Source organism: Anser cygnoides, chromosome 11 (assembly GCF_040182565.1).
Source record: "Anser cygnoides isolate HZ-2024a breed goose chromosome 11, Taihu_goose_T2T_genome, whole genome shotgun sequence".
NCBI lineage: Eukaryota > Metazoa > Chordata > Aves > Anseriformes > Anatidae > Anser > Anser cygnoides.
The window spans coordinates 17,738,698-17,760,306 of record NC_089883.1 but is presented as its reverse complement, the minus strand read 5'-3'; the positions used below and the strand labels follow the sequence as shown (position 1 = coordinate 17,760,306).

Sequence of the window (21,609 nt, the reverse complement as noted above, 5' to 3'; positions counted from 1 at the left end):
GAGCCCCCCGTCCCCGCCCGGCGCTGGGCTTCGCGGCCCGGGGCCCCGCGGCGCTGCCCCGGCTGCGGCACCGCGCCTCCGCCGCGCCGTTCCCATGGTGACGGCGTCCTGGCAACGGCGGCAGCTCCCGCAGCGCGGCCTGCGCCAAGGCCCGCGCCGCTCCTGCGCCCCGCTCCGCGCCAACGGCGGGCGGGCGGACGGGAGGACGGGCGGACGGGCGGGCGGACGGGCGGGCGGCCCGCGGGCGGGCACCCAGCCGCGCAGGCACGCAGCGCACCGAGGAGCGGGGCTCTGCCGGCCGCGGGGATGCCGGGGAGGAGAGGCGGGCGGCCCCGTCCCGCCGCAGTGGTGAGTCCCGGCCCCCGCTCCCCGCGACCCCTCCGGCCGAGCAGCGCCGCGCCGGGCCCGCGGGCTGCCCCTGTCCCTGCCCGCCCCCGCGCCGGGCGGAGCCCCCCGGACCCGCCGAGGCTCCCCCCGAGGTGCGGCGAGGCGCACGGCCGCGGGGCAGGGCGGCCAGCCCCAAGCCGGGGCGCGGCCCCGGGAGCGGCCCCGGCCTGCCGGGAGGGGCAGGGTCGCCTGAGCCCTCCAGCTCCTGCAAGGGGTGCTGGCGACTTCGGGAAACGGTGACCGAGTGGCTCGGGTCTGCACGGGACAGCTGCCCAGACCAACGAGGGCAGGGCTATTTCTGCGTGCCGTCAGGCGTGCCGCTTGGCGCCGGTAATATCTTTGTCCTGTCAATGTGACGAGCGCAGCCGGAACACTTGGTAAATTAAATAGATCACTCTAAATTTACTGCGCTAATATAGCACGGTTTAAATTGCCATAGCAATATCAAGCTGGAGACACCACCGCTTAGAACAACACTTAAACACACGAAGCCAGTGTTTCGACTGGTATCTATGTTATCTCAGCGCAGCACCGTTAAATCTGGAGCTACGTAACATTGCACTCCTCCGATTCTCGACATTAGAACACCTTATTTTTTCTTGTATTTGATATTGATTAGGCTAAATGGGCGTTTGTTAAATACACTGAGCAAGAGGGAATCCGTCATCAGTCCTGACACCCAGGTGTTCCTGACTGCTGCACGCACCTCACAAGTGCAGTGGAGCTCTGTGCAGCTGCTGAACAAGACCTTACCACAGAGCCCTGCGGGATGCTGCATCAGGTCAAGTCATCTGGTAATTGATTAGGAGGGATTTCAGTGATGAGTGACGTGCTTAAATTAAAAGAACGAGAAGTCCATCCATGTGCCTTTTGTTTCATGTGCATAATTTCTCCAGACGCTTGCATTTAGCTGTAGTCTGGTAGAAAACAAAATCTTCAAGCAATCCTATGCTTATTCTACGCCAAAAATGTTTTTCAGTTGATATTAAGGCCATATGTTGATATGAAGGCCATAAGAAGAAAACACTTGAGTTAAGGACTTTTTATTTGGCTGTTTTTATAAGGAGTATTTTACTAAGATATTGCTAGATGTACAGACTTTAATGCTTTTTTTTTTTTTTTTAGGTAGAATCCAGTGTTTTGCCTCAGTGATGCATAGCTCCACTCTCTAATCTGTGGGATATTCCTGTGTTCATAGTTAAATTGCACGTTCAAATGCTTCGCTGCATCAAGATCATTAAACTGTGGTACGGCGCAGAGCACCGGGAGTAAATGAGCTCCGGCCTACCACGGCCTCGGGCACCACCAGGCAGCTGTACAGCCCCCCGGGACAGCCAGGAGGGGCTCCCCAGGGACAGCGGCACCATTTGAAAAAACGTGGGGAACCACGTGTGCGAGGAGCAGACTGCAGGACTGGACATTCAGTGGCTGTGCAGAATTCCCAATGCCTCAGTCATCATAATGATACCCAGCTCTTATTCAGGGCTTGTTACTTGCAGGCATGTAAGAGCTTAAACGAAGAGGTAGGTACCATTATTTCTGTTTTCCATATAGAGAATTCGAGTCATTAGGCATGGAAATAACGTCCACAGCCATCAGGATCAGAGGTTGCGCAAGGAATTAACATCAGACCTTTGGAATTGCAGACTAGTGTCACTGCTGCTCAGCAACCCAGACTCTCTTAAAACTATTTTTTTTTCTAATTTGTAGTTTCTGAAGCACTGTGCTATAAATAGAACACACATACTGTGACAATGTTTGCTCTGTTTTTAGGCAGTGCTTTCATAAGTTTCTAAAGCACAAACATGCTTGGCATTTTGAAATCTCAGCGGACACTCCTATCACTTCTTTACAGTCAAAATTTTACAATTTTGTTTCAATAACCCTGTTTTCCTCTTTCTGTTTGTACAGCATATTGCACCAGGTTTCATCAGCAATTGCAAAATTCTCTTCATATGTAAGCCTTTTGTTTTCAGTGAGCATTTTAGGTTCCCAAGGAATTCAGGCTCAGGCTTCCAATAGGATAGCCATGCTCACTGCTGCCATCTTTGTAGGTTAAAATGTGTGTTTGTTTCATATGGGGTGGAACACTTGGATTTGATTGAGGCTACTGCTTTTTTATTGTTTTAATTTCTGTAACCAGAGGAAAGCTACTGTGCCAGGTACTGATCTCACAGTAAGATATCGAAAATGTCTTTTTGAAGCTATTACCAGAGCTACTCTGCTGCAATGTCTGTCACAGTCTGGCTCGCTATATCTAAAAACTAAGAACAAAACGTATAGTCTTCCTACATAAGAATTTACTACATAGTGTACTCTTTTAGATTTGAGAACAAATGGGTAAAATACACAGTTTTGCTAAACCATACTGATCTCTAACATTCTATTTAGATTACCTGAAAAATACATTATCCCCAGTAACTTGCTGTCATGAAATACTTTCATTTCATTCTCTAGCCAATGCATTCTTAAGCTTTACTATAATCCCACATATCTCACTTTTGTATTTGCTAATTGATGCCGTCTGAGATCAGTAGACGTATTTGGGTCAAGAAGTTTGTTTGCCTCTGTCCTGCCAAACCAGTTCTGTGGGTCACAAGCAGATTTCGGTTGTGAAGTTGTCAACCCTGCCCTTTTCTAGAATACTGTTTTCACTATAAAAATACTTCCTATCAGGTTTTAGTTTGCATTCTTCTGTTCCTTTATATCAATTTTTAAATGCATCTATTCCATAAGCAATATTTAAGCTCCAAGATCAGACCTGTCAGCGTAATCTTAAACTCTTCTTGAAGGTTCACTTAAAGCAGAAGCATTGAATCATTTCATGCCAGATATAAACTATTAAATAATTCAATGTGTACTTTTTCAACAGACAAATTATTGACCAGAAAATGGCCCAGCGAAGCCCGATCTTCCCAACTCTTGCCCATTCTGAAAGGTACAGATGGAATGTAAAAAAAAAAAATAAAAAATCTTCATATTGTCGAGTATATGTCTCTCTTAATTCTCTCTTAATTGTCTAGTTATAGTAACGCTGTAACATGGAACTTCGGCATTTTATATGCAAAGCAAAATGAAATACCCTAGACTCATGCAAATCATGGCCCATATCACAATTCCTTACTCAGCTTTTACTTAACCCTTTCTGAACAAAATTAAATAGCTTAAACTGTAACTGACTAGAAGTCCAAGAACGCTATACTTAAGCCAAAGCCTTCTAAATACGGAATAAGTATGAAAACTCAAGGACAGATCTCACCTTTGTTAGAGTCCTTGTACATCTCTATCAGTGTTATAAGGGTGAAAGTAAATTGTCAGGTTGGTTCATTAACAGGAAACAACATGGACAATACACAGTAACTAACAGAGTTCCAAAAAAAAAAAAAAAAGAATAACAACTCCTCTTTTGAGGGGGGTTCAACTTATGCTTCTGAAAATTTTCTTTACTCTTTACAGAACATAGCATCAGGAAATGATTACATGCATCCACAGTCTATGCAGTCAATTTTTTATTTATTTCTTTTACTTTGAGCATCCATGAGCTACCATTGCTTGTTCATGGAAGCTACATAACGCAGAGCTCTTGAAAAATCTAGACCTAAATATAAGGTGTGTGTTGTTTGTTTTTTTTTTTTTTTAATTTGGCTTCTGAGACTGAGAAGCTTGTCATAACTTTGATCTCTCCTCACTTTTTACACCTGCATATGCTCCTGTCCCATTTGTGGGAGGACAAGCTTTTGTACAGTATTAGAAGATAGCTGTATAGACTGCAAGAAGGAAAGTACACAAGCTACTCCTTTTTAATCTTGGTCTGGTCTTGTTTAGTTTGCAATATCTACCTTCTACAGTTTCTGCTTTGATTAAGCCTGAAGAAAGATGAAAGCTGTAGAGACAAGTAACATTACTTCTGAAACTCAGTAAGAGCATCTGGGTTTGTGTTCTTATTCCAATTATAGTTCTGAATTGTTACTTTTTATAATGCTAATGTTCTCTTCTTAAGATCCTATGCCTTGTAAGCTTCCTTAAAGAGTAGGAAAAAGAGCCTAACTTGCCTTTCTACAGGACAGATAGATGCAGTAGCAAGCAGCATCTGTTTATTTGCAGCAGTGTGCCCTCTCTGTAAGTCTTTTGGTGCTTCTCCCCAGTACTGCCAGTTTTGTGTGAGACCTTAATAATATCTGAATATTCTTCTTCACTAGACGGGTTCGAAACATACCGCTGCATAGCCAGGCGTTGACAGCGGTCCCGCTGGCATCTGCAAGCCTTGTGGATCAGCTGGAAGACAGAATCCTAAGCCATGAGAAAACCACAGCAGCGCTCGTGGAGCACGCTTTTCGCATTAAGGAGGACATTGTTTCCACTCTGCACAGAATGCAGAACAAAGGGGGGGGCGATCGGTTGGCTAGGCAACTCTTAGAAGAACATATCCGAAACATAACTGCAATAGTGAGGCAGCTTAATCGGGACATTGAGGTATGTTAGGAATTTTTCACAGGACTAACACTGTTTCAGCTACTTAGTCCTTCTCATTTAATAACAAAGTTTACCACAGGATGAGAAAGTTCAGACAAGGTCTGAAGATTCTGTAAGCTTATAAATTGTTTTTATAACTTGAAACACTGTTTGCAAATCATGCAGTTCCTTCAGCGGCTATGAAAATAGTACAGGATATTAGCATATAAACACAGAAACCTTTGTGGTACTAATAAGTTTGCTTTCAAAAGCAACACTGGAAAACCTTGAAAAAAATGAATTAACGTGACACTAATACCCAGCTCAACTTCAGTCCAAAGGCTGTGCCGAATAAACACTAGGAAGTGCCTTAGGTCTGTAATAAACTTTCTTTTATTTCCGACTCGCTGACAACACTAAGTAGCCAAACCCAACTGCTCATTTTTCTGACCTAATCATACGCAGATACATGACCTCTGCTCAATGAGCAACATGGGCGTGGTGGGAAAAACTGATGGATAAACGTTAATATTTAGAACTTTATTCCATTGTCAAGTTCTGCTTTATACAGATTATGGTAAGGACAGTACGAATAAGAAGTGACCTAGAGGTACCTCTTTTAGTATATATGAGATGAATCTTTTATTAAAGGCATGATAAAATGTATCTCTTTTTACTGAAATACTGAAAAATAATGAATGACATTTTAAATGTACATTAAATGTAACATTCTGAATTTGTATTTGCATATGAATACTTTGTAGATGCTGCAGGAACAGATACGTGTCAGAGACAATCTCAGCTATGGAACAAATTCTACCCTAAAGAGTCTGGAAATGCGGCAGCTTTCTGGTTTAGGAGATCTTCGGGGAAGAGTGGCAAGGTAAATGCCAATATGAAAGTATATTTTGGGGACTAGCTAATGTTGCTTTAATCTTGAAATATGAATGTAAATGCTAATGGGCTGAACTTTGGCAAAATTCCCAGGATAATTTTGCTCGGTGTTTTCCAGAAAATGAATAATAATCCTTTGCATTCCAGTATTACGTATTAAACTTAACAACATGACCCTTAATTCCCCAAATTTGTTTTTAACAAATGACCTCAAATTCCATAGGAATCTGGATACAGTTCAGTTTTAAAAAGAATTATGGTTAGACTTTAAGACTAATTAGCACAATTACTATAAAGGAGGTATGGTATAATCTGCACTTGTAAAGAACTTAGTAGATGCACATTTTTGCATATATGTTAGAGGTAGAAATATGTGCATTAAATTATTGGTTAACCATATTAAAATCTACATAGGCTACCTGGCATGTAAGGAACAGAAAGCTATAAAACAATTGAGTTTTTACAGGCTACAGTTGTGCAACAACACAGACTTCAGGTTGTGCCATCACTGACACATTTACAAACCAAAGTACAACAACATTTGTTTCAGTGTCTGTGAAGTGGAACATAAAAAACGGTTTTGTACAACTACAGAAAAAGGACCAAATCTGTCCTAAAATATCCTGGCTAATAACTTCACTGGAATTACACTTGTTCTGAATTTGACCTATTATCTATATTGTACAGGTAACTTTTATTTTTTCTTCTCCTTCAGCTGATTTAGTGATAACAGCCTACAAAGATATCCAGGGAGGGATTTTCCTTGAAGTAACATTTTCTCATGAATTCTTTGATTGTTTCAAGTTTCCACAGTAACTTAGCCCATTTTGTAAAGAATACTTTAGAGAGGTTTAAATACTCGTTATGTAACTTTTTAAAAAAGTTATGCTTTACTAAAGTTATTCTTTAGTAAACAGGAACAAACTAGACAAGCTCATTTTGTCAAATGAAAAACTGATAGAAATATATATTGTTCTCTGAGAAATTTTATAGAATCATCGTAGAATGGCTTGGGTTGGAAGGGACCTTAAAGATCATCTGGTTCCACCCCACTGCCATGGGCAGGGACATCTCCCACCAGCCCAGGCTGCCCAAAGCCCCATCCAGCCTGGCCCTGAGCACTGCCAGGGATGGGGCAGCCACAGCTTCCCTGGGCAGCCTGGGCCAGTGCCTCACCGCCCTCTGAAGGAAGAATTTCTTCCTAATACCTGATCTGAATCTCCCATCTTTTAGTTTAAAGTCATCACCTCTTCTCCTATCACTACACCCCCTGAGTCCCTCCCCAGCTTTCCTGCAGCCCCCTTTAGGTAATGGAAGGCTGCTATAAGGTCTCCCTGGAGCCTTCTCTTCTCTAGGCTGAACAACCCCAGCTCCAGCCCTCTGGTCATCTTCGTGGCCCATGAGGATGGATGTGGCACATGTACATGCTTGGATCTTCCTGCTTTTTATATAAAATGTCCACTTTGAGATCCCACTACATCATAAGACTTGTCCTTATCTGGAGCAACACAGTTACTGACAGCTTGTGCAGCAAAGTAAAGTGCCTTTAGTTTCAGTAGAGAACTCACATGAATAAACATGTGCCAACATGAGCTTCTCCATGGGGCGCTGCCTGACTGAGTACTTGGTATGGGGAGCGGTGGTGGACTAGCTCAGTCTTTGCCAGGATTTCTTCCTTTATTTACTTAGGGCAACTCCCTTTTATTCTGCCTGGGTTGCAATCTATCTGATTATTTTAAGAGATTATACCTATCTGGCCTTATGTCAGCATGAACAATGAACGTTGGAAATTTGTATTCATTACCACAAGAGAATTAGTTTGTCTTTTAACTGTTACCTTCTACTCAGTATTATAACCTAAATTTTCTCTATGTGCAGAAGAAAATAAGCTTCCCTTTCACCAGAAATCAAGTTAAAGCAGTGGTCCACGAGAGAAGGTTATTTTCCTTCATCTACAAACATATTCTACTTCAAACTCCTGTGTTCCTGTGAATAATTATTATGGTATTCCTGGAGATTATGATCAAAATTGCTGTTTGTTGTGCTATACAGATACTTACCAGAAACTTTCCCTTGCATAAATATTTCCTGATTACTCTAGCCAATACATTACATAAAATAAGCCAAACTCGCCTAATATAATTTTACTTCAGCATCTGGTCTTACTAGCTCTCACATGAATTCAGAGAGTGAAACCTTAGAAACATGTTGAAGCTACTGTGGGTTACCAGCTCAGGTCCATCAGCTAACCTCTGCTCTCAGCCACAGCCAGGGTGCTGTGTGCAGCTCAGGCTGTAGTGACAGTAGGCTAATTTAACTCAAAGTACATCACATTTGCTCTAGGCTAGAAGAATACACGTGGGCTATTGCTGTGACTCAGTTTGTATATGCTGAGTGATGGTAAATCACCTGTGTCTGAGCCTTTGGATCCTGTAAGGATTTTCCTGTCAGTCTCAGGATCCTGGCCAAATTTCAAAGCCAGTAATTACATGCATACTAAATATCCTATTCAACTTCAGTATTGGAGAGAGTACTATTTATTTCCTAACACCAACTGTTCTGTAACATGTCAATATATCATTGAACAACTGTCTCATTAATTCTTGAGGGTTGCTGCTTTTAGCGGTGAGAACAGGGATCCCTACATGCACGTGCACTTGAGAGGCACAGCTCCAAACACCCCACAGCTCTGGAGGCGTGTGACTCGGGGAGACCTCAGAGCTGAGCTCACCTGCATCACAGCATCAGCTCATAGCCCTAGCAGGAGAGGATGGAACCCACAGAGCAGGTCATGTCTCTGGGCCATTTTTCATTAAGAATTATTGATGAATTTGTAAAGCATCATTACAGGGTTCAACACGAATAATGCTGCCCATATTCCTAAGAATCAGCATTATTATTAAGACAGAATTTACCTCTATTAAAAGCAGTGACACACTGAACAGGAAACTAGATAGATACTGATAGATCCATTAGTCCAGCCTCCTGTCCCTGATGTTGCTAGTTTTATATAACACAGCTTTACCATGTTTATTTCTAGTGATAAATTCATAAGACCATAAAATTCACGAGTGCTGCCTTATCATTTATTTACAGAATGTTTTGTGGACTATGACTACTTGTCTGGGAAGTTTAAATACAGCAGCCTTGTCAGAACAAGAGCAGTTGCTGTCTCTAGAGGTCGCCCTCTCCTGAAAACTCCAGAGAAATAGCAATTAACACGTGTCCACATTGCGCCTACTAAGCATATATAGTTGATTTTTATATACATTATAGATCTGACTCATTTCAGATGCCCTGGACTTAAAATATGTAGGCAGATTTTCCTACACTGAGTAGAAAATGAGTCTGATGCATCTGGGATGCACTGCATTTATGATCCCTGTAAGTAAAATAAATCTGCTGCACTCTGTCTACTGGTGGTGTACAAGACATACAGGGAAGACTGATCTGGCCTCCCAGGTGCAGGCCATGTAGTATCTACTAGCTCTGCTGTTCTGGCCCAGTGGATCCCCTGGATGCATCAACTTGTTTTTTTCACTACCTCTCTTACAGCTACCTGTTTTTCACTGAAGCATTGATATTTTAATCAAAACATCTCCAATTATTAAAAAAAAAAAAAAAAAGAACGTTACCAACCTGTGCATGCCATTTTAGCATAACTTTATAGCATCCTGTTGCAGAGTATTGGCATAGTTCTCAGCTTTTTCTAGTCATTGATGATACTGCATAGAACAGCCATTGCAATTTGATTTCTTAGAGACGAAAGGCAATGAAAATATTCTTCAGTGTGCCAGAAAAGGAACTACCGCTTTTGCTTACTAACATTTGGAAGACTTATTATCAAATAAGATTATCAAATGATAATTTTGATTTGATAATCAAAAGATTATCAAATGACTATTTGATAATTTCACTGGTTTTATCAAATATTACAATTTTTTTTTTTTTTTGATTTATACCGGATTCTGAAACTCAGAATGCTTGGTACTACAAAGTCTTCTCTCCATTTACTCTTCCTATACTAATTTCATTTAAGTACACAGTTTGGTAATCATAACTTTTAGAAAATGTCCTCCAAAGTCAAATAACAGTACAACAAACTCATCCTAGTGCATCTTTGGCCCAAATTTCAACAGTGCATGTGTGCAACTGCAGCATGAAAAACTGCTGTGAATAGTTGGTATGGCCTACTCTCTTCATTCTAAGCATGAAGAGCTTTTTGTTGTGCATTTCTTTGTACAAAATGGTTTTCTATAAAATCTTAGGTGTTGCGTAAGCTGGAAGCATAGCTATTTTTTCAAATCAATTTTTTTATATCCTTATCCTCAGCTCTTACGTTTTTAAATTAGTATTCTTCCTATAAATCTTAATCTATTTCTCATTTTTTTCCTTGGGCTTTTAAGATGACCAGACCTCAAAAGTTGATTTCAACTTTTGTCTTTCTATCCATTGGCTTCATCTATAGTCTGATCTTACTATTAATTATATTAAATATTTCTGAACATTGGATTTAAATTTTACTTTAAAGAAGGATTTATTGTAATTTTAACATGAATCTATAAAGAAGTCAGAGCTTTCTGAGATATGGAAAATCGAGCAGGTATTGTAATGTGCCTCTTATCTGTAAACAAAGAAAAATTCCAAACTATAATGAACCATTTTTTTTTTTAGATTACCGATTTTCTTCCCATCCATCGTGCAGGAGGAAACCTAAATCAAAAGTGTTGGAAAGACCATGGTTTTCTGTATGTTCATCTTCGTACTGTTTAGTTTTTCTCTGCACTATTTGGAGGCTAGTGGAAGCATCAACTAAAATTATTTGTTATAAGTCTTAAACTCAAAATATATACTCACATAACTGGTATCAGGATCTCATTCCATGTATGTAGCATACTACTGTTCTTTTGCAGGTAAAAACTAATCCGGTGTTTGGGATTATGTACAACACATATAGCAAAGAGACTGCTTTGACCACTTAAACACTGAGAATATTGTTTTAAAAAATATCCCAAGATAAAAATGAAGTGCATTCCATAACTACATTGATATTTAAAATGTATTCCAACTTTTGTCTTAAAAGGGTGCTAATTATAGTATACCTGTAGAAATATTAAATAATACGATTAATACACACCAGATTGACACTAAATTAACAGTCAGAATTTTTAAATTTTCAGTTACTGTACAATTACATGACCCTTTTGATCATGTAACCCAGTTCCACAAAGAAGAGACGCCCTATGATTAAATCCATAATACTAATTTGCCTTAAAAGCAATTACAGATGCCTACTCTTTGCTTTTGGTACAGTAGTTTCAAAGCTGTTGCTTTTTATATTTTCTGTAATGCCTCAGAAAAACAAGACTTTTTTTTAATAATTTTTATTTTTATTTTTTGAGTTCACAGGCTTTTGGTGAATAGATTTGTCTTCTCTTGCCTTTCTAAAGGAACTGCTGGAACTACCTGATTCTAAGACCTACAATTCACTGCTGTGTGCTATTCTGCTCTTTCTATAGATATTACTAATCAATCTTGTTATGCTGAACTGCTCAACTATAAATTACTTTCTACAAGTTTTCTAATTTGTGATATTTTGCATTATTTATTATTTTTATATTGAAATTGTACTGTCATATTTATAGTAACAGTTGTTACTGTAACCAAGGTGATGAAAGCACATTTTGAAGTGAAAGCTTTCCAACTGAAACATGAGTTAAAAGAAGTTAAAATGTGTCATGGCTTTGCATAATGACTTAACCTGCCATAGTTTGTCCCATTTTACTGCCTTTTTCCCCTTTAAATTGTAACTGCTGTCTGTTCTTCATCAGTTTCAGAGATCAAATTTAGTAACTTTGATTATTATACATCTAAAATATATATATATATACACGACTGATACTTTGCAGGGGTCTTACTCCTGAAATTACAGTACTTGTATTTGTACAGCTCAGTTAATGTTCTTATTGTATTACTGTAGATGAAATCCACCTGATTAAAATATTTTTGAAATGTTGTAGGAAATGCATGTATTCTATAGCACATTTCCCCTTAAAATGTTACAGCACTGAGAAATGTTCCAACGTGAAGAAAGGAAAGTAATTATTATGTGCCAGTACTGCATTTTGTAGTCTTTAGCAAGACAAAATTGGCATGGCTTTAAATGACAGCTTTACCTAAATACAGACTGTATTAACTAAACCATAACTTTTCCCCACATTGCTTACTACATAGATTGTGTACTATTATTTTGCAAAAGAAAATAAAAATAAGAATGTAAGACTCAGAGGAGCACAGCTACAGTAATGGAAAAGTCATCTTCAATTAGTTAGGCCTCTAACTATATAGGCCAAATCTTACAGGCCATGACAGATGTCTGCTGGAATATGACAAAAGTATGACACATTGAAATCCTGCATATCTTTGAAATTGTAATGTGATTACCCCAACTCTGATAACAACACAGTCTACCCATATTATGCCAGAGCCAAGAAAACGAGTGCATCAGGTGTTTGGTAGACTATTTAACTTCTATTCCCATTCAGGAGCAGTTTGATGGCTACTGTGAGATATATCAGCATTCTTACAGCCTCATAAGACAATGTTTTGCTAGACAGACATCACTTTCACAGAAATACCCAGTCTAAAATGGATATTTTTAAAAGCCTGGACCTTATGTTCTATTCAGCTGTTGCTTTGGTATTTATTTATTCAAACAGGTGTGATGCCGGGTTAGCCAGACTGTCTGCAGAACATAAAATTACATATGAAAGACTTCAGAGCCTAAGTAAAGACCAACACACCTCTAAGCTGATCTTAGAATCTAAAATCAAAGAGGCAGAAATACAGGTACAGTATTTAGACCCGAGTGATCCATATATGGGTAAGAATTATAGTCTAATTCAAACACACACCATTACTGTTAATTATTTTCTTGGGAGTTCAGAGATTTAAAGATGAAGAGTTATATCTGCTCACAGTCCTTATTAGATTGAATATTGCTACATAGCTACATTACTGTATTGGTCTAACTGGAAAAAAAGTCCATAAATTGTTGCCTTTTGTATGCTGTACAGAAGGTCCTAGTGTTTAAAGGTACCTACAAAGTCTCCAGGAATGAACCACCATCAGTGACTGCTGATGTGAACAGTTTCTCGAGGTCAGAATGTTAAGGAGACATGGATGTTCTACAAAACCACCGTAACAATGCAAGCTTCAGTTTACCCTGTATGTTTTGGCCTTCCCAAAATTATTTTGTATACATTTGAACACTATTTTTGAAGGTCAGCAAAACAAAGCTGTTTTGTGGCTCTAAGAATCCCTTAACCTATCTGTTGGCTTTCTCTCCCATTGGGTATGAGAATGGAATTGAGCACTAAATAGAAGCAGAGTCTCGAGACATTGCAAAAAAGGGTTCTTCATAACTCTGTCTCAAACCCTTCTCATTTTCTTAGGTAACAACAATATTTTGCACCTTCACTTTGTGGTAGGTAAATGGCTAAAATTCACTTCACTTTTCTCAGAACACTCAGCATGCCAGGAATATATTGTCATGAATCTTGTAAACAGAACAGTATGTTTTGTACTGCCACGACTGCTTTTGTGAGAAATACTTTATGTTAGCAATAACCGATCCCCAGTTAAATCCAGCACTTGTATCACTGCAGTAGGTATTACACGAGAAGTGCTGAAGACTGTCACCCAGTCGCGGTGGAGGGTCTGCATAATTGACACCTGGTGATGTATGGATTGTGTAAATCCAGCTGCCTCAGAGCAGGACGATGCTTTCAAGGCAAGACTGTTCACTTTATTTGTGGCTGAAGGAATTATAGCTTTCATAGTGTTCCTACTTTTGTCTTGTGAGACAATATACTTTTCATGAGAAAGTAAAATGCAGAAACTCAATGATTTTGGAAACATCAGCAATACAGCTCTTCTACTGACACAAAAAACGTCCCAAATGAGACTGTGGCGAAATGCTGTTGAAAAGTAGTAAATTCTGAATTCTGTTTCAGATTTCTCATCTCCTGAGCAGAGTGGAGCAGTCAATAATGCAGCAAGAAGCAAAGCTGAAGGTTGCCTACAAGGAGAGCACGCAGCAGCTCCACCTGCTGGACACCAAGTGAGTGAACTGCCACCGGCCCGGAGAGCCGATCCCATTGTTTTCAGTGCCGCAAAGCATTGTGACATTTCATAAAAATACTTCTGTTTTGTTTTCACTATTCTCCAAAAGGATGTTGCCTGCCTTGTCCCATTTAGTAGCCTTAAAGCTTGAAGATTTGCCTTTATAGGGTGTCAAGAATAGAGTAATTATCATTAAATTTTTGTGATCATCATAAAAAAATGCTGCTGAATGACTGAAAATTCTGCTCTTTTTATCTCCTAATTCGTATCATACTTTTAGATTAAAAAACGCTATTGAGGAACTCAGCAGCCAGATTTTGTCTGCACGCAGCTGGTTGGAACAGGAACATGAAAGGATTGAAAAAGAACTTGTGCAAAAGCTGGACCAACTCTCATTGACTTTTAAGGAAACCACGGTAAGTTTCATTAGAGTCTCCTAATACTTCTCAGGAACTATTCAAAAGCATTACGAGTAACTGGGACTTTCAGACCTCACCAATATTTGTAGAACTCTTTTCACTGATGTCAAGCATAGCATTCCCACGGCCTGAGAGTCTTGAAATAAATCTGACCACTTTAAAAACATCAGTATTTTAGCCTACTATCAAGTCAGTTTAACGTGTTTTCTAAAATAAATTTTAATTCCTTACGCCTTTAAATTCCACATAAGAAAAGATGATTAATCAATACCTATTGCATATCTGGGAAACACCACTCTAGTTTCATATACAAAAGAAACCATTAAAGTTATTTTTCCTGGCTCCAGGAAATGAGTGAAAGAGCTATAGAGATGAAATTCAACCAAATGTCAGAGAAAATTGACAAAATAGAAGAAATACAGAAGATAACCATGGAAGCACATGAAGCACAACAGACTGAAGAAAAGATAAATATTCGCATTGGCAAACTTCAAAATGAGATTAATGAAGACATAAAAGAAATGAAAGCTGAAGTTAATGCTGGTAGGACTATAATCAATCAAGATCTTTCTTCTGAATTGCGGTAACAATGACTGACCTTTAATACTCTTCAAAATGTCTTTGTACTAAAGTATTTTAAAGACACCGGGGCCAAATGTAGTGGTTGCATCTGTTCCATTTAAAAGGGCTTTCACTAAGTGTGAAGCTCACAGAAACAAGAGGTGACATCTTAATAGCTTAGAAGTGCTCCCCAGAATGTACATAAGCACAGTTTGGCTGCAATCAGGGGCATTATTGCCATCAGCACACCAGCATAATTAAAGTCTTAATTTTCTTCAGAACTTTTGCTATCTTTCTAGTGTAAAATTGAGTGTTATGGTAGGAGGCATATTCTGATATTAACTACATCATACTCTATTTCTTTATATTATAAACTAATTCAATTCTCATGTGCAATTAGGGTTTGCAGCTATCTATGAGAGCATTGGGTCTCTACGGCAAGTTCTAGAAGCGAAAATGAAGCTTGACAGAGATGAACTACAGAAGCAGATCCACCAAATGAAGCAGGAGATTCCAGCATGGGGAGAGGCTGGACCGTGACTGCAAGATTTTGTTTGAGATGAATATTTCCCTGGCTAATAGGCAGACTATAATCTTGTTCCAGTCTGTAATCCAAATGTAATGTATGTACCGAAGGACATGCTGCTGTTGCACAGGTTTGTATGTTTAAGTGGTAAATGCAAGCTTTTAATAGATCAACTGACAAGAAGCTTTTATGGGCTGAGGTGCTGATTTACCACTGCACTGCTCTAGTTGCTCTCAGGAGATTACCAACATAAAACTAGAGTAATATATTGGTGAAACTGGCACCTAATTTGCTAAAGGCATTTCAATGCTCCCCAGTTTTGTAGGCTTGACCTGGCAGTTATATGCTTATATGTATAAGCATCTCGATATATTCTTTTTTAAATAAGAAGTTGGTATAACTTGTTTATTATCAGTTCGGCAAGGTTCTCCACCTTGATACAAATTACTATGTTTGAAGTCACCACACATTTTTGCAGTGACCTTCTCTACTACTGACTCCCTGAGGAGACAGAATTGGCACCACACAGACCAATTTTCAAAACTTAGATACTGTCAGAAAACTTTTGTTTAGCTGTGCAAATATCCTGTGTGCGTGCGTACGCGTGTGTGTGGAAACTAAATAGTGTTATATAATGTAGTTGTAGACTAAGATGATTCATGAACAATATAAGAAACAACTTGTGATCTTATGTATTGTGACCTTTTTAAATGAATAACCAAGTAGACTTGAGACAAGGTAAAAGATTTATATACAGTATTTTATAAGCTGGGCATGTGTTCCTGTGACTTGTTTCATTATATTACTATGAACTTTGAAAGGTTTGAAAACAAAAGAAAAAGTGACGATCTGGAGATAAAGTCTGGAGAATTTTGTGTAAAATAAAACGCAGTTTATGATCTGCTTAGCAATTTCTATTGAAGTAAAACAACTAACTCTTCAAATTTAAGTAGATTTTAATAATTTAGTAGGTTCGAACTGGTAATTCATGGTATTTCCAAATAATAATGGTGCTTATTTCCATTCCCGTAATAGTTTACACACTGAAAATGAGCACCCATGCAGCATATTAATCTAGATGGGAAAAAATATATTTTGATTCTTTATCTTCATTCAGAGCTTGTTATTGCTTATGTTTTCAAATCACGCAGGATTAAGCAGTCATGAAGAATAACAGGCTTCATCCAGTATCCTATTAATTTATACAGTAAACAGTACTTCATGTGCAAAAATACCATTAATTTGTACAAGTGTTACTGCCAACTTGTACAAGTTGATACAGTATCTTTCCATTGTCTTTAACAGGCCTTTCTTTTAGCCAATATTTCAAAACCATATTCCTGTTTGGACAACCAGTGGCAAACGTCTCATCACATCCATGAAACAAGGTTTGGCCCACACAGTCAACATATTAAAAAAATGCTCCAAAAACATATGTGCATTAAGTAGGACAGCGTATGGTGTAAAAACAGGAAAATATACATGTCTTTACAGGATTAGTGCCTAAGTTGATATTTACTTCCTATATAGTTGAAAGTATTTTAATGCATCAAAGATACCTGAGCTTTTTGCAACTCTGGCTTCTAGTGCTCTCTGATAACAATACTGCCTCTGTTATTCCTGTTTTGTATCATCCACATGCTATGGAGTATATTTACAATGGCAGCTGAAAGGTAAGCCCAGTTCTCTAAAGGGACACAATGAAATGCTTGCAGATACGCTTTAGGAATTGTCTTAATACTTCATTCTTTCTTCATTTCTGTATTCTCATCTGTTCTTAAATACTTAGCCAACTACAGTGGAAAAGCTATCACTGGTGTTTTGTAAACAAACAGACACACACCTTGAACACACAAGGAAGCAAAAAGAGATGAACAAAAACTCACTTTTTCTTCTGTAATTGCAAATCTGTACCTGAGAGAGTCTTGTAAATATGGAAGAGTTTACAGAGAAACAGTTTATGTATGACTAATAAAATGTTTCTCTTGTAAAATCTTGTGTGATTCATCACATATAAAAAAAATGTAGAACATTCTAGCTAATTCTACTTCTGCTGTTTTCCCTAAATTTCAGCTAAGGTAAATAACCAAACCAGAACAAAACAAAACACACACAACAACATTGAAATGTGAGCTCCTATCAAGCAATGTGTTCCAATTACAAAGAAGTGCTATTGGAGGAAGTTCTCTGCACAGACTAGGCCTACAAAATCTTGACTGCACCTTCTGTCAGGGAGTGTTTGTCTCTGGTAAATAACAGCTGAGTTCTTCAACGTAGAATTAGAGTCCCTACATCCTTCTATCTTCTTAAAATTGTATAGCAAAAGCCTCTCATCAGGCAGAAACAGCCTGCCCCCAGGGGAATAACTATGAAGTCAGGAGGACTGTATTATGGATACTGTGTTCTAGGAAAGCTTGATTTTAAAAAGCAGAAACCAGTTCTAAACACTGACCTGCACAGATCCTGCAAAACTAAACAGAAGGACATACCTGTGCTTGAAAGTGGAGCTGCCCCTTTATTTTTCCTTTCCATGTTGGTCTCCACTGACATTCCTTTGTGTTAGGAGTGCTAATTTCATTCCTTCAGGAATGCAGAGGGCTTCTGATTGTTGAAGTAATATTTTCTCCACTCAACATAAGTACTTATGTTAGTACCTCCAGGAGTCACTATCTTTACAGCACCAAACTGGGCTGCCTTTTCTCTCCACAAAGGGAGAAAAGAAATGTAGTGAGAAGAGGCAGTGTTAGTCTGGGTAATTTTCAAGGTTATGTTGAATCTCTATTACCCCGAAGGAAAAACTACTCCTTAACTCTTGCTCCTTTAAACTGAAATAGCCTTTGCTGGACATTGGTTTGTTCCACTTACTTGACTATGATCCCAACTTCCATAAAATGGGAGGTAATCACAGAATCACAGAATCATCTAGGTTGGAAGAGACCTCCAAGATCACCTAGTCCAACCTCTGACCTAACACTAACAAGTCCTCCACTAAACCATATCACTAAGCTCTACATCTAAACGTCTTTTAAAGACCTCCAGGGATGGTGACTCAACCACTTCCCTGGGCAGCCTATCCCAATGCCTAACAACCCTTTTGGTAAAGAAGTTCTTCCTAATACCCAACCTAAACCTCCCCTGGCGCAACTTTAGCCCATTCCCCCTCGTCCTGTCACCAGGCACGTGGGAGAACAGACCAACCCCCACCTCGCTACAGCCTCCTTTCAGGTACCTGTAGAGAGCGATAAGGTCACCCCTGAGCCTCCTCTTCTCCAGGCTGAACAATCCCAGCTCCCTCAGCCGCTCCTCGTAAGACTTGTTCTCCAGACCCCTCACCAGCTTGGTCGCCCTTCTCTGGACTCTCTCGAGCACCTCGATATCCTTCTTGTAGCGAGGGGCCCAAAACTGAACACAGTACTCGAGGTGCGGCCTCACCAGAGCTGAGTACAGTACAGCTGAGTAAGACTTCAATGTCTTCAGAGCTTGTGCTCACTATAAAGCTTAAGCAATACAGAAACAAAGGTATGCAATGTTTTTCTTAGGGGATACAGAGCTTCTGAACAAAGAATAAAAAACAAAACAAAACACACCACTGCTCCCCCAAAAAACAAAAAACAACCAACCAAAAAAAAACCTGAACAAAAACAAACAAAACCAAACAACACACAACCACAAAACAAACGGAAGAAAAAAAAAAAAAGGAAACGCAAAGACCCACTATCCCCTACCGCTAATGACTTCTAAACCAGCATGAGAACTTGAATCAGCAGGTCCAGCAATGGCCCCTAAAGGAAAACTCTCCTTTCTCAAAAGGTGTGGCACACTTAGTAGTTTAGCTGAGGTAGCAATTCATATCTCACTCAACGGGGAACTTCTTTGTGGAATACGCAAAGTACAGGAGGCAAGAATAATGACTACATTCTTCTGGACTGGCTGAGTTCTCCTTATGCAAACATTTACAGAACCAGGAATTTCCAGGGTATCTGCAACTCCAAACTGTGTATTTGTAGAGTGTCCCAGTTCTATAAATTTAAAACCAAATTTCATCACTGTAATGGCCTTTAGTAATATGAGATAAAGAGAGCAGATAGGATCTGCTGCAATGCACTACTTTAAATGCTGAAACATCCTTGTGATTGAAGCACAAGAGTTGCGTTTCCAAGAAAGTTTCTGAAATCAGAAGACTTTTTCCCTCCTCCTCTCCCCACGACTTTAAAGAAACTGCAGGTTTGATGTTGATATGTTGATATGTTGATATGTTGATAACTGTGCAGCTGAAAGTGAGTACGAGGAGATTACATAGTGAATCAACAAACCCCAAAGCTCTAAACTCATAGATAAAATCACTAGGGTGGGATAGAAGAAAATTGACAAGTGATGCTAGTATTTTTTGATTTGCTTTTTAGGGAGCAATGCTTCCTTAAACTCACTAACAAACCTGAATATCTAGGCTCCAAATCTGGGTATTAAATTAAAATCAAATCAAACCAGGTGCCAAAGCAAACCCAAAGCAGAATGCTTTCTAATACAATAAAAAGAAATTATGTTGCATGAGGTGAATGGAAAGACTCTTGCTGGGGCATGGAAACCAGGAGTTCACATGGGAAGCTCAAGCTAAATTTGCCAAGGTTTCTTAAGCTGATCCCATTGCCTAAACAACTGGCCAGACTCAAATATGTTTCAGTGAATGCTTTTCAGTGAATGAGAAGTCAAGCAAGGATGTTACCTAGCATACACATGACTTACTCAGAGCTATTTATCAGGTTTGTTTTTCTAAAAAAACTAGCTTTCCAAGGAAATACAAACAGAAGGCCTACAGCTGGAAAAAAAAAAAAGACATTCATTTCCATAATCCAGTTTATGATTAAGCCTTTTAAATCTGAAAGGAGAAGAACAACAGGCTTTATGAAATCTTTTTGTACATATCCCTTATTTGCATACCCTGTGGCTCTTTCTTTATCTCCCTGATAAAAAGTGTGATCTGGCTTTATCCAACACTGGCCACAACAAGATTTGCATGCAGTAAAAATGTCACCACATCACACCATATGATACCAGCAGTGTCTTGATGCTTCCTATTTCTTCTTTTAACTTATTCACTTCTGCTTCTCACTCTGCACACTGTGGTTAATAAAAACCTAACAGGAACTAAGGTCATAATCAGAAACTTCTTGTAAAATGTACAGCTTTACTTCCTCTTAAGAAAAATTTCTTAAGCTGCTATTTAGTTCTCATCATAGCCTTTTATAAAATCATATTTTTTCTGGGGAGTTTCATTCAAGTGATACACATGTATACTGCTATTTATCAACTAATAACCAAGACACAAGGACTAAGTGCCTCCTCAAGCCAGAGGTTCCCAACTTGTCTTTTAAATAGCCATAAATGAAGAGATAACACTTCTTATTCTTCACAGATACACATTTTCTATATAATTTTCATTACTTGCATCTCACACTGAGTTACTGTACTATGCCAGTACTGATATAAGAACTGTCTAGAGAAGGCGTGAACTTACAGGGAGGTTATTTCTGGAAAAAAAGGGGGGGGGGGGGGGCAAGAAATCTGGCAAAACCTATTGCAGACACATTTTTATGTATTTTATTCTTTAAGGAAGAGAAATATAAACACTTCTGAAGAACAGCAGCAAATGACCACAGAAATTTCTTATTTACTGATGCTGATCCCAACAGCTGCCTGTGGCCTAACTCCACTAACATCACTGCTCGGCAAGTTGGAGGGGGCAGCAGTGGCAGGAAAATGGCTGGAAGGTCTTAACATTAATGGCGCTGTGTAACACGTGTGCTTCAAACACCTGTTGAAATAAAACTGCACTTTCAAACCTGTCGCTGTGTGGGAAGGCGCGTTGTTTCTGTGATGCTGCTCTGGTGGCTCAGGTGCAGCTCTGGCCGCACATTCGAGCCGCGGTTCTCCTAGGAGCGCTCCCGAGCAGGGCCTCTGGCCAGGCATGGGCTGCCCTTGTTTGCCAGAGCTGCTGCTTGCTGGCACCTGCCTGCTGCAGTGTTGGCCCCGGCCAGTGACCTGGAGGAGATCCTGGCCACCATGGGCAGGGCAGGGATTTACTGGGCCCCCTCTGGCTGTCCTTTTTCTACCAAAGATTTCCTCATACTTCTTGGGAGTACACCTCTGCTGCTGACGCTCCTGTGAGGACAGACATGGACGAACAACCTTTAGGACCAGTGACAAGACTGCTGTGACATCCTGGTGCTTACCATGATGTGCAGCAGC

The 21,609-nt window shown here is 39.6% G+C and overlaps 2 protein-coding genes across 8 annotated transcripts in view; one reads left to right on the top strand and one right to left on the bottom strand.

Moving 5' to 3' along the window:
• MYO1E (myosin IE) overlaps positions 1-21,609 on the bottom strand; it is a 259,158-nt gene that overhangs the window by 98,220 nt on the left and 139,329 nt on the right. The window lies entirely within an intron of this gene.
• FAM81A (family with sequence similarity 81 member A) lies at positions 176-21,513 on the top strand. 7 transcript variants are annotated; one of them, XR_010834326.1, is made up of 13 exons: positions 176-348; positions 1,513-1,910; positions 3,260-3,325; positions 4,450-4,506; positions 4,587-4,860; positions 5,604-5,722; positions 12,453-12,582; positions 13,749-13,855; positions 14,138-14,273; positions 14,624-14,819; positions 15,238-15,493; positions 16,669-16,751; positions 20,974-21,509. XR_010834326.1 is itself a non-coding variant. In XM_067004136.1 (11 exons), the coding sequence occupies exons 3-11, from the start codon at positions 3,279-3,281 to the stop codon at positions 15,375-15,377; spliced, it is 1,206 nt and encodes a 401-aa protein (XP_066860237.1). In that variant the 5' UTR covers positions 176-348; positions 1,517-1,910; positions 3,260-3,278; the 3' UTR covers positions 15,378-18,457. The 7 variants fall into 7 exon arrangements, 4 of the variants coding, with proteins under 4 accessions (XP_066860237.1, XP_066860236.1, XP_066860238.1 ...); XR_010834324.1 differs by having other exon boundaries at positions 15,238-16,751; positions 20,974-21,513; XR_010834325.1 differs by lacking the exon at positions 20,974-21,509 and having other exon boundaries at positions 16,669-18,457.

Excerpts from the sequence above, each read along its gene's own strand:
- FAM81A (XM_067004136.1), top strand. The coding sequence starts at position 3,279 with ATGGCCCAGCGAAGCCCGATCTTCCCAACTCTTGCCCATTCTGAAAG. Across the intron at positions 3,326-4,449 it reads ACTCTTGCCCATTCTGAAAG|GACAGATAGATGCAGTAGCA; the intron begins GTACAGATGGAA and ends GCCTTTCTACAG. Across the intron at positions 14,820-15,237 it reads GAAAGCTGAAGTTAATGCTG|GGTTTGCAGCTATCTATGAG; the intron begins GTAGGACTATAA and ends ATGTGCAATTAG.